At 45.2% G+C, this 13,087-nt stretch overlaps 1 protein-coding gene across 1 annotated transcript in view; it reads left to right on the top strand.

Moving 5' to 3' along the window:
- The window catches only part of CRIP2 (cysteine rich protein 2), a 141,398-nt gene that overhangs the window by 69,094 nt on the left and 59,217 nt on the right, over positions 1-13,087 (top strand). The window contains exon 2 of the mRNA XM_066608602.1: positions 956-1,050. Within this exon, the coding sequence (XP_066464699.1) occupies positions 956-1,050 (95 nt within the window). The remainder of the gene's footprint in view (positions 1-955; positions 1,051-13,087) is intronic.

Raw genomic sequence — 13,087 nt, forward strand, 5'->3', positions numbered from 1 at the left:
AATATTTTAAGTGTTTTGAGATGATTTACAGTTGCTTCTTGAAATGGAAAGTTTTACTTTCCCATTAGTTATGTATGTAAGTATGAAAGCCATGTTATTTGTAGCCAAGGGTTGATTTCTTCAAAATTTATTGCTTAGTGAAGCAAGACAAATATATACTTTTTACACAAAATAGCGTCTTTTCAATATGTTGCCACAGTGAGCAAATAACAATATATTAAGATTTACAACATGGGCAACATGCAGCCAAATGCACACACTGGATTACTCAGACCAAGAGCCGATTTGACCGTAAGAAGGTTCACAGGGACTTAAACATTGTAGTGCTATAGGTCATCTCTGATTGATCGGTGGTAGAGATGAGCGAACGAACTCGTTTAGGGTGATTTCGCAATCGAGCATCGCTTTTTTCGAGTAACTGCCTACTCGGGCAAAAAGATTCGGGGTGAGCGGGGGGTTGCAGAGGGGAGTGGGGGGGGGGAGAGAGAGAGCTCCCCCATGTACCCCACTGCTACCCCCCGCTCCACCATGCCGCCCCCCGAATCTTTTCGCTCGAGTAGTCAGTTACTCGAAAAAAAAGATGCTCGATTGCGAAATCGCCCTAAACGAGTACGTTCGCTCATCTCTAATCAGTGGGGATCTAATCTCCAGGACACTTCCTGATCGCCACAATGAGAAGACCAGAAGTTACTAAGACTCCTCTGCAGTACCACCCACTGCTGCTCCCTCATTGTGCTAATCACTGGGGACCCCAGAGATTCCACCAATCAATCATTCATAGTCTATTTTAAGGATAAAGTAAAGAAAGCACTTCAAAAATTTACGTGCCATTTACATGTTTAGTTGCATTTGTTACACTGACTTCCCAATCTTCCTTTTACTTCAACAGGTACTTTGTAACCATTTGTATCAGTTGTCAGAGTTTTATTAAAATGCTTCTCTTTTCTTTCTGCAGCTGAGAAAGTAACCTCATTGGGAAAAGATTGGCACAAGTTCTGCCTGAAGTGTGAGCATTGCAATAAGACCCTTAATGCTGGTGGGCATGCTGAGGTAAAGACCTACAAAAATGGACTGCAAACTATTTGTCTATAGATAATAATAAAACTCAGAAACGTTCCTACAAAAACTGAATTTTAAATGAATTGCTAAAGTGTAAAGTAATGTCCTTTTCACTCAAATTTCCAACTACAGATATTTCTAAAAGTACCATCCAAAAACTACATATAATGGTACAGGTCAAATTTATAAATGTAAGCAATGTTTACAAAAGTTGTCCAGCCACTTAAAGGGGTTGTCCAGCGAAACAAAGTTGGGGTATACACTTCTGTATGGCCATATTAATGCACTTTGTAATATACATCGTGCATAAAATATGAGCCATACAGAAGTTATTCACTTACCTGTTCCGTTGCTAGCGTCCCCGTCTCCATGGTGCCGTCTAATTTTCAGCGTCTAATCGCCCGATTAGACGCGCTTGCGCAGTCCGGTCTTCTCCGTGTTGAATGGGGCTGCTCGTGCTGGAGAGCAGCTCCTCGTAGCTTCGCCCCGTCACGTGTGCCGATTCCAGCCAATCAGGAGGCTGGAATCGGCAATGGACTGCACAGAAGACCTGCGGTCCACCGAGGGTGAAGATCCCGGCGGCCATCTTCGCAAGGTAAGTAAGAAGTCACCGGAGCGCGGGGATTCGGGTAAGTACTATCCGTTTTTTTTTTTCAACACATGCATCGGGTTTGTCTCGCGCCGAACGGGGGGGGGCTATTGAAAAAAAAAAAACCCGTTTCGGCGCGGGACAACCCCTTTAAGTAAAAAAATTGCAAAATGTTATAAAATACTGAAAGTAGTAATGCCTACCTTATAGCTCCCCCACTAATTCCATTCAAAAGATTCCCGGTATTCCTTGCTGATTTCCATACTTCCTGGTCCCTCTGGATATGGACATGGGACTGCTACTGCCAATCACTGGTCGTTCTGGTCTTTGTTAACACAGACATGTGGCCACTGCAGCCAGTCTGTGGCTGTAGCAGGTTACCACTCTTTTCAGTGGTCACGTGTCTGTCAACTGAAACCAGCAGAGACCTCGGGAGAGTATCAAATCGTTAGTGGTGGAGGAGTAATGAAGTTATTATTTTAAAGCATTCTGATCGGCCTTTGAATAAAAACATCATACAGCTAAATGAAGAATGTGATAAGTGTTCACAATACTTTGAGAAAGGTGGGCATATTTTGTGATTCTGGAGAACCTATCTGTAAGGCCCAATGTCCACAGGCGGATCTGATTTGCGGAATCCACACGGAAGATCTGCAAATCAAGCCGCCTGTAGGGAAGCATGGGCGTCTACACATGAATTAAAGCATGCAGATTTGTTTTGCGGACATTTTGGTCTGGGAAAACAAATCTCAGTATGCTACATTTCAGTGCGGTTCCCATACGGACGGCTTCCAATGAAATCAGTGGAAGCCATCCGATCTGCGGCCTGTCCGCAGTTGAATTGCGGATGTGCGAATTCCATGGGAAAGCAGGAGCTTTAAAAAAAACAACCCTCCACTGTACATGTGCAGCAGCACTCCGGCTGGTGTTTCCGCACACATCCGCAGTGAAAAAATAAAAGACCTGGACAAGCACGCAGAAGACCCGGACGAGTAAGCAGTGTCCTTGGGCACAGACAGGGTCGGATTCTGCTGCGGGATCCCACATGCAGAATGCAATCCGCCCGTGGACATGAGGCCTTACTGTTCGTATCAGACATGTCAGATTCAACACTTCTGGTATTGTTATTTAACTCTGAGGATGAAGCCAAGTAGCAGAAATATCAAAGCAGATGTTAAAGGGGCTTAAAATGTTTAAATGAAAAACATCCCTTATTATTTTCTGAATGCATATTTTTTTTATTCTGTTGTCTATACATGAATATGGGGACTGCCAGCATTTAGAAGATAGCTTTACGGCTGCTTCATGGGCCAATCACATATTGGATAGGAGGAGAACCATTGATTTATATAGGAGACTGTTCTAGACAACCTGTGCAAAGGTCATTTTGCAGGGAGGGAAGCAGATAGTCACTGCTTATATCGATTGTGAATGGTGGATCCTACGTTATTTATATACTGGTGTCACCTCTCAGTGTAATCCTATCTGTCATGCTGAGATGACTGCTGCAAAACTTTCTCTACAGATCGAAACGTTTTGTGGTCTGTTAAAAATGCAGGATATTACATTTCATTCTTAAAATATAGATTGTGACCGAAAATTTAACCCTTTCCAATCCACTGTCTGACATCTTAAGACATTACGATTTAAGGCTGTACACCTCCAATGTTGGAAGACGTCCATCGGGGTTCTCTTACTGTATATTGCCAGCCTCTCTGCTATCAGAGCCTATCCAATGTGTCACCTCATGCAGTACTGGCTTTAGCCAGCATATAGCGTCATTGTATAACAGCACAAAAAGAGTAAGCCCCCTAGGAAAACCAGGATACAAATTGGATTGGAAAGGGTTAAAAAAAAAAAATCACCAAAAATTCTTAAAATATATTTAGCACAAAAATGATTTATATAAAAAGGTTATTTTTTGATGACACCTTCTGCCTCTTGGGGTTTTTTGCCTTCCTCTGGATCAACAACACAGGAGGATAGACAGGCTGGACTAGATGGACATTGTCTTCATTTGGCCTTACGAACTATGTTACTATGTATGTTACTATGTTAAGCGAGACAGTGTAACCACAGGTCGCTTATACTTCAGGGATAATCAAGCTGTCCAGTTAGGAAGAAGAAGCCATTGTGAATCCATTTCACTGCTTTAATGCAAATTAAAATGACAACAACAAGACTACCACCAAAAAGGGAATGCAGGTGGTAGCCACAGAAGTTCCTGTCTCCTTCCCCTCCCTGACTGATTATTCTCCAGTTTTGCTATTGACCTTGTCAATAGTGTTAGTATAAGGCAGCGATCAGGTACTCCTGCTCCTTCAAGATGGCACATTCATACATGCAGTCGCAAGGTGTCATGTCTCCCAGCACAGTGTCAACAGCATGGAGCAGACAGACAGGACACTGGCTGTTACATGATAAGAGCTGGACAGGATTGTAGAAGGGCACCAGGACCGGAGGACGAGGAGGAGCGCTGCCAGAGCCCTACAAAATGACCTCCAGTGGGCTAATCTGCTGTTAAAAACAGACTCCATAAGGGTGGCATGAGGGCCGTACTCCCAGTAATGAGACTTGTGCTGCCAGACGAGCATCATGCAGATTGATTAGCATTTGCCGGATAACATCATAAATAGTAGGTCCGCAATTGGCACCCTGTTTTCTTCCCAGATAAGAGCATGTTCACACTGAGCATAGGTCTTTCACTCTTCGAGATCTACTGTGTGATTTTAAGTGTTCCCCTAATGTTTTTGAGCAGTGTAGTATGAGCACTGTATAGTCTGTATAACAACCAAGTAGCAATGGTAAGAACAGACCATGGAACAACAGATTAGTTTAAGATTTGGGAAAGGAGTACGGCAGGGTTGTATACTCTCACCCTACCTATTTAACTTGTATACAGAATTCATCATGCGACGAGCAAACGTGGAGAAAAAGCGTGGAGGCAGTGACAGACTTCATATTTATAGGCACAAAGATTACTGCAGACGCAGACTGCAGCCAGGAAATCAGAAAACTGTTACTTCTTGGTAGGAGAGCACTGACCAATCTCAATAAAGTAGTTATGAGCCGAGACATCACACTGACAACGAAGGTCTGCATAGTGAAGCAATGGTATTCCCCAAAGTAACCTATGGATGTGAGAGCTGGACCATAAGGAAGGCTGAGTGAAGGAAAATAGACGCTTTTGAACTACGGTGTTCGAGGAAAATTCTGAGTGTTCCTTGGACCGCAAGAAGATCAAACCAGTCCATACTCCAGGAAATAAAGCCAGACTGCTCAGTGGAGGGAATGATATTAAAGGCAAAACTGAAGTACTTTGGCCACATAATGAGAAGACAGGATACCTTGGAGAAGATGCTGATGTTGGGGAAAGGGGAACGCAAAAAGAAGAGCGGCTGACCAAGGGCCAGATGGATGGATGATATCCTTCAGGTAATGCAAATTCCACAGCAAAGTCCAGCAGCACAACCAGGTAGTAAAAGCCACTTTAATGGGGGAGCAATGGCAATAAAGTGCACGCTTATTAAGGATCCAGACTTCAAATGGAACCATCCGTAGCTTACATGAAAACTTCAGGCAGCAGCACAGTGGGAAACAGATTACAAGATGTCCTCTCAGGCTAAAAGCATAATCTTTTTATTCATGATATCCGCAGATAAAAAACAGCGGCAGCACGCAACTTTTTTTGATATCCTTTAGGTGACGTACTGGACCTTGGGAGAGTTGGGGGTGACACCAGCCGATAGGAAGCTATGGCGTGGGCTGGTCCACGAGGTCATGAAAAGTCGGACATGACTGAACAAATAAACAACAACAGTATGAGCACTTGTAGTAGTTCCCCCGGGCATGCTGGTAATTTCCACTGACAAAAGTGTAAAAAAAAATGATTAAAACATGAATGACACATTTAGAAAGAAACAGCCTCCTTTTTCAGTTTGTGATTTTATGGACTGATGTACCACTTAATATAGTTTACACAGGAAATAAAGTTGTAGATTTGATCATTTTCTCATCAGCAGGATACTCTACCTGACATTATTTGGCATGTGGTGTGAAATTTTCTGTGCCCCCACATGTCTGATTTGAAATATTAGCATCTTAGAGTCTTTCATGGCTTAGAAGAAGTCTTCTCCATTTCATGTTTGGTTGCCATGGAGACATGCCATTTCCATCTCATGGACAATAGATACATTGTCTGCGGTTGGGAACAGGTGGTTCCCAAGAGTGTAGTTTGTGCTGTACTCCAAAAATTACTATGGAATTTGAGCAGTCACCCGTTGCTTTCTGCATTACATTCATGTAGCTTGTTTTCCTATTCCAATTCAGAGATTTAACTCTTATTCACAGGTAGAATTTACACCCTTCTTGATGGCGTGTTTACCGTTCTTGATTTATTAAAACTTCAGTTATTAATTTGGCTTAGACTTTGGAAATTTAGGTCCATTTCATATCAGGGGAGTTGCAAGAATTTATTCAGGTAAATGTAATTCTATTGTGTAATGACTAGAACATAGGCAAAAAGATAAAAAATAAGTAAACCTTTTGTCAATTACCTGGATTTCTGCATTGATCACTAATAAAATGTGGTCTGGTTGTTATCCAAGTCACAACTATAGAAACATAATCTAAGTAAACTAATAACACACAAACCGTTGCATTGTTGATGTCTTTTATTAAGCACATTGCGTAACATCCTTTGTGCAGGACGAAAAATTATGTAAAGCTTTAACGTTAGTAACCTGTAGAACCCCCTTTAGCAACAACCACCTTCACCAAAGTTTTCCTGCAGCTGCAAACAAAATTAGCAATATTTTGAGGAGAAATTCTGGACCATTCCATCTGGTAAATGTGTTTCTATTCATTAGTATTTCTTGAATGCCTTGAATACACAGCCCTCTTCAGGTCATGCCACAGTATTTCAATATGGTTAAGAACAGTACTTTGAGTTGTCTTTTTCAAAGCAGGAATTTTCTTCAAACATTCTTTTATTTGTGTGATTTGAGTCCTTGTCTTGTTGCATCACCCAACATCTCTTAAGCTTGAGGTTATGGGCTGCTGGCCTTACATTTTCCTGTATGTTTTGATACCCATTATAACTAATTTTCTCTCGATGATCGCAAGGCATCCAAGCCTTCTATTACATTGCATTCAGGAGATCCTCCCAAGAGCCAAAGTGGGGAGGATTGCTTTAGCAGACTCAGCCTCCATATATTACATGAATGCTCCTTTAGGAGCCTTCAAACCTAGCAAAATCCTGGAAGTCACAGGTATATTTGCGGTGATCATCTGATCACCAGCAGGACAGTTGCCAATGAAACATGGAATTTGCAAGTTGTGATAAGAATTTACAGTCTTGGTGCCATTTGCAACTAGCACCACTAACTATTCAGCTGCAGTAATTTAAAAAAGAAATTCCATCCTCCCTTATGTGACTGGAGGAGGGCGCTCTAATAGCAGCTGGTGGCTGCTGCTTCTCTGTGGCCTGAAGGAGTCACAGCTTTGTGACAAACCTGAGGAGCTGCATGATGGCAGCAAACAGGAGTGTAAGGAGGGGGGGCTATGAAGTGCATCCTGGTATTATTGTATCTTGACGCCACCAGGAAGTCCTGGTGGATACAAGACTGACTGCCTAGAAACACCCCAGAAGCTAATTAGCTGCAGAAAAGGCTCGGCATCAGGTCCTGGCAGCTAAGTTAAATGATCCCGCCCCCTGTGAATACTGCTGTATGCTCCTGCTTTGTCATCCCTGGCCCTCTCATTGCTGCTCCAGGTCTCCCCTCCTGGCTCCCCGGGTGTTAATAGTGGTCCCATGCCGTCCCAGCGCTGCTGTTCTCCCCTGCTGGCTCCCCAGGTGTTAGTACTGCTCTCTGCACCCGGCTCCCCTGCTGTGAATAGTGGTCCCCGCGGCCACTTATTCCCCTGTTAATACTGCTCCCCCGCGCAGAATCTGGCCTCCTGGCTTTTAAAACACCTCCCCGTACCTGCACTTTGGTGGCCGCCCCTCTAATCCCCGCTTCTGCAGTTTGCTGTCTGACGCTAAGCTCCCACATGCTGCTCTTTATTCCGTGAGGCTGCGCTCCCTGCTACTGCAGTTTCAGTCACCGGACAGTCCAGGCTGCGGTTCATCTCCACCTTCGCCGCCGACTTGAGAGCATCCGTCCCGCATCCTCTCTGTGGATCCCCGGAACTCTCTTCTGTTCTGAGTGGCGGCGGCTTCCTGTCCACAGCTGTGGTACATGTATAGCTGCACCCTGTGTATTGATTGCTGGATCCCGTGGACAGATAGGGATAGGGATGATGTTCCTTTTAGGCTTACACTCTTGTTAATATTTCCATGTTGTAACATGCAATCATTTACAACAAATAATGTAAACCTAAAAGGAACATCAACCCTAACCGTCCACGGCAGCTAGCAATGAATACACACTGTGCTGGTGGCATCAAGATACAGTAATACCGTGCATCCTTGTTGGGAAGCCGAGAATGCTCCTTTTGTAGAATAGGCGCTCACCTTGGGGTTCAGGCAAGGATACTTTTATCAAGACGTCACATATGAAGGTTCCTGGGTTATTTTTGTATTGTCCATGCTCTGGTTTCCTGAGGTGCCAGATTGTCAAAATTTTCTGAAACATTATATATATATATATATATATATATATATATATATATAATAGTGTGTGTGTGTGTGTGTGTGTATATACACATACATATGTTGTTTGCATATAGGACATATATACATATTTCCTGCATGCTCCCAACACTCCGCAATGCTGTTAGCTAAGTCGGTATTATTGTATCTTGATGCCACCGGAAGCTAGGGGTTCGACAGGAGGAACGACCCTAGCTCCAGATAGGGTCAATAGTTGAAGGTCATAGAAGGTGCTAAAGTGCTTAAATGCGAGGGCGTACTATGTGGTATGTGACTGAACAGCCCTCCACAGGTAAATGGCTGTCCCCCAGCCCCTGCAGCTCTATGTGTCCGCAGGCTGTAACTCACATTCCCCCGCCGCTGTAGGCCCCCAGCTGGGGACGCATGTAAGGGAGTGTAGCGCGCCGCTGCCGCCTCCCTACTGCTGTGGTGCTCTGTGTGTGGACGCCGTGTGTCACTTACGGGAGCCACGGCGCTGTGTCTTCCCTGCTATCCACCGCAACGTCACACATATCCGGTGGGTGGGGGGCGGCTTCGGCGCCACCGGCAAAGCCGCTTCACAGCACTGTGTCCTCACTCATGGCGACCCTGCTCTGCGCTTCAACACAAAGTAGGGTGCCGCCTTGAGGTCCGCCAACGGGGAAGGGGTTTTCAGATGGCCCAATCCTCGGCTGCAGCAGGGGCCGTGAAGGAACAGAGCTGTAGGCTGGCGTGCATTACAGGGACTTGCAGCTGCAGCCTTAGTTTCAGTCCTGGTGGCGTCAAGATTAGAGATGAGCGAGTATACTCGCTAAGGCACAGTACTCGAGCGAGTAGTGCCTTAGCCGAGTTTCTCCCCGCTCGTCTCTAAAGATTCGGGGGCCGGCGCGGGTGACAGGTGAGTTGCGGGGAGGGGGGGGGGGGGGGCAGGAGAGAGGGAGAGGAAGACCTACCCTTCGTTCCTCCCCGCTCTCCCCCGCCGCTCCCAGCCCTCGAGTAATGTGCCTTAGCGAGTATACTCGCTCATCTTTAGTCAAGATACAATAATACTAGCTAATTCTACATCTGTCTGTGCTGCATTCACATGAGCCTAGCATTGGTGTATTTTTATGCCCATATTACAGAATTGTGTCCTAGCCACAGATGTTCTGACACAATCTCATAAATACTAGGCTGGAGGTAGTTGCATCCTATTACATCCAGTCACGAGGCATTACATAAGGACTACAGGGTGAAGTACATCTATCCTGCGTCCTGTGCATCTGTGTCAGTACTATTCTGAGTTGTCTAAATAATTGTACAGATTGATTAAATCCACAATATTTGTCAATTTCAGAGAATAAACATTGTTTTCGGCCCAAGTCCGAACATCCAGGGTAGCATTTAAAGGGGTTGTTTGTGGGTTAAAAAAAAACAAGTCTGCTTTCTTCCATAAACAGCGCCACTCTTGTCCATGGGCTCTGTATCATATTTCAGCTCAATGTTAGGCTAAATTGCAGTACCAAACTCAGCCTTTACACAAGAGTGATGTTGTTTTTGGAATAAAGCAGCCATGATTTTTTACCTCTTTTTAATTGCAAATTTTTGGGAGAACAAGTAAAAGAAGGGTAAGACACACGGGGGTTATAGTTGAGCCACAATAAGGTCTCATGTCCTAAACTCCCCTGAATGCAGATCTGGTGAAGAAGGGCCCCAGCTTTGTAATGGGGTCCATGGTTACTTGTTACAGCCCTGATATTGACCACGGTTGCTCAATAAAGTGTATTGGAGATCTAACTGATATGATCACTTCTGTAGGGATGAAGCAGATCCAGATAACAGACTATGTAGTAATAGAGGGTCACTCAGTAGATGGGATGTATGGAAATGTTCATGTGCTTCACATATCCCAGTAGCCCCTGGTGGTTCTGTGTCTATGCATGGCATTATCGGGTCATTCTGGGAGTTGTAGTCTTTACATCTCACACTTTTCAGTCGTCTCCCAGAATACAGTGCAGTGTTATATAGGAGCTGAGCTGTAAAAGGCTGTGCGTTTCACAGAATGTCTACCAAGTCCAAAAGACGACCTGAAGATTTAGAAATGTATCATCAATGATGAATGCGACGAGCTGCAGCTGAAGATCACCGCAGGATTGAAGATCACATTCAGACCCACCATGTGCTGCTTTGTCAGCCAGTGCATCTGTCAGTCCTGAGTAGCAGATAAGTAAATCAGAGAAGAGCTTCTGCTCTCTGACTAGCACTTTTTGGATGGAGTGCTGTTTTGCATGAGGCAAGCATCTTCCATCTGTCTCTATTAGACATCTGTAGACCAACCATGTAAAATGTGAGCTATCCTGACATCTGTGTTGTTGTCGGATTTATTTCTGTTGCTGAAGAGTCTGATAATACACTCCTCTAAAGAATTAACGGGACACTTTGCTCAGAAACTTAAAGGGGTTGTCCCGCGCCGAAACGTTTTTTTTTTTTTTTTTTTTTAACCCCCCCCCCCCGTTCGGCGCGAGACAACCCCGATGCAGGGGTTAAAAAAGCAAGCCGGAGAGTGCTTACCTGAATCCCGGCGGTCCGGCGTCTTCATACTCACCTGCTGAAGATGGCCGCCGGGGTCTGCTCCCTCCGTGGACCGCAGCTCTTCTGTGCGGTCCATTGCCGATTCCAGCCTCCTGATTGGCTGGAATCGGCACGTGACGGGGCGGAGCTACACGGAGCCGGCATTCTACACGAGCGGCCCCATAGAAGACTGCAGAAGACCCGGACTGCGCAAGCGCGGCTAATTTGGCCATCGGAGGGCGAAAATTAGTCGGCTCCATGGGAACGAGGACGCTAGCAACGGAGCAGGTAAGTATAAAACTTTTTATAACTTCTGTATGGCTCATAATTAATGCACAATGTACATTACAAAGTGCATTAATATGGCCATACAGAAGTGTATAGACCCACTTGCTGCCGCGGGACAACCCCTTTAAGGGAACCTGTCACCTCCCTACAGCACCATAAACTAAATTATAGGGACAGCTGGGTGATGCATTTTATTTTATACTCTCCCACTCTCTGGTTCCTACAGTGTCCCCCTTGTAAGATTGTGCTTTGCTCACATGCAGTTCGTAGCCACATGCCCGTTTCTGACACCAGGGAAGGGACACGCAGAGTCAACTGGCCAGGATGAGACCACCATCTCTCATCCTCGCCTCAATACTGCATAGGAGAGGTCAGGAAGGAGAAACACTGTCACAAGTTCGACCCCAAGTGGCTAAGTAAGACAGACAGTCACAGAGCTGAAAGTGAAACCCACTGTCCTACATCTGTATGAGCCTGTCTGTGAGTTGAAGCTCATAACCTACTGCTATCGGTTACCACCTGCGGCCTCGGCTCCTCCAGATTTGGCCTCCACCTCTTTGGGCTGCATTCATAGCCATTTTGGGTCATAGGTTGAAGAACTCTGGTGTAAAACATGTAAAAGCAAAAAAGTAAAAACCCTAAATGATCATGCAAATCAGTGGATGTGAAAACAATATGCAGTTTATCCACTACAATATGTACATTTTAATCTGAAAAAGAGACAGAGAAAAGCACTTAGGCCTAGTGCCCACGGTTGTGACGGGCTCTGCAAGCGGAATACCGCAGCGGAGTCCATCACGGCACCCCCCAATACTCACCTCCGGATCCACTGCCCGATGTCCCGCATCCCGTGCCGGCGCGCATGCACAATACAGCGCATGACGCACTGGCAGCGTCATATGACACGCCCACAGTGTCACGTGACGCGCCGGCCGCGTCATATGATGCGGGCGTGGGTTGGCGGTGAAGCGTTTTCATGCTATCTACCGCTGTGCTACAGTAGAAGATAGCTTGACAGATGGCTTCCATTGTCTGCAATAGAAACCGTACACCCGCGGCAAATAGAACATCCCGCGGGTGATTACGGGTGAATTCACAGGGCGGAATTCCACGGTGGAATAGAACCTAATAGTTCAATAGAACCTAATAGCTGCGGGGCAATGCTGCAAATTTAGCCCGTGGGAATCCGCCCGTGGGAATTAGGCCTTAACGGGATATTGCAGAGTCCGCCACAACAGGAGCGGTTTCTCTTGCAGTGTGCCTGTGTTCTGGCTCATAGAGTAAAGACCCCAATCTATGACATATACCCTTAGGCCCCATTCACAAGGCCTAAGATTCTCACAGCTCGATCCCTGCAGGCAGTGAACATTGTCTGTTCAATTCTTGTCCATGATATAGACCGCTATATTTACCGCTATTTTACCGCTATTAGCGCGGTATTCCAAGCGCTGTGCTAACCACGGTACAACACTCCCATTGATTTTAATGAGCTTACTCAAACCTGTGCCCGAACACGGTGTTTCTAACGCCGCGATTTTCGAGAGCTGTCTGTGCTATTTTTGCGTTTTTCTGGTTTTTAAACACACCTCCTCACAATGATGGGGTGCATTAAAAAGCGCTGTCAGACGCTGTTACCTGTGTTCGAAAACGCTGCTCGAAATTCCGGTAAAAATGCCATGATTTCAAGCTGCGTTTTTTGAACACATGTGGGAGAGTGGCGTTAGGCTGGTTCATGTTTTTGTTGTTCCTCAGAACCACAATTAGGAAAAACACATGAAAAGCCTGCATGCAGTATTTAAAGACCACGTACGTTATTAAGGAGCTGCAGACACGATCAAAAACTGCATTTGGTTTTGATACGTTTTTTAATTGTGTGTAAAGGGTAAAATTATATGCAGTAAATCCAGGAAAATGTATAACTTATACCAGCGATAGATAGATAGATACGAGTATCTAGATAGATGGGTATG

This window comes from Eleutherodactylus coqui, chromosome 6 (genome assembly GCF_035609145.1).
Source record: "Eleutherodactylus coqui strain aEleCoq1 chromosome 6, aEleCoq1.hap1, whole genome shotgun sequence".
Classification (NCBI taxonomy): Eukaryota; Metazoa; Chordata; class Amphibia; order Anura; family Eleutherodactylidae; genus Eleutherodactylus; species Eleutherodactylus coqui.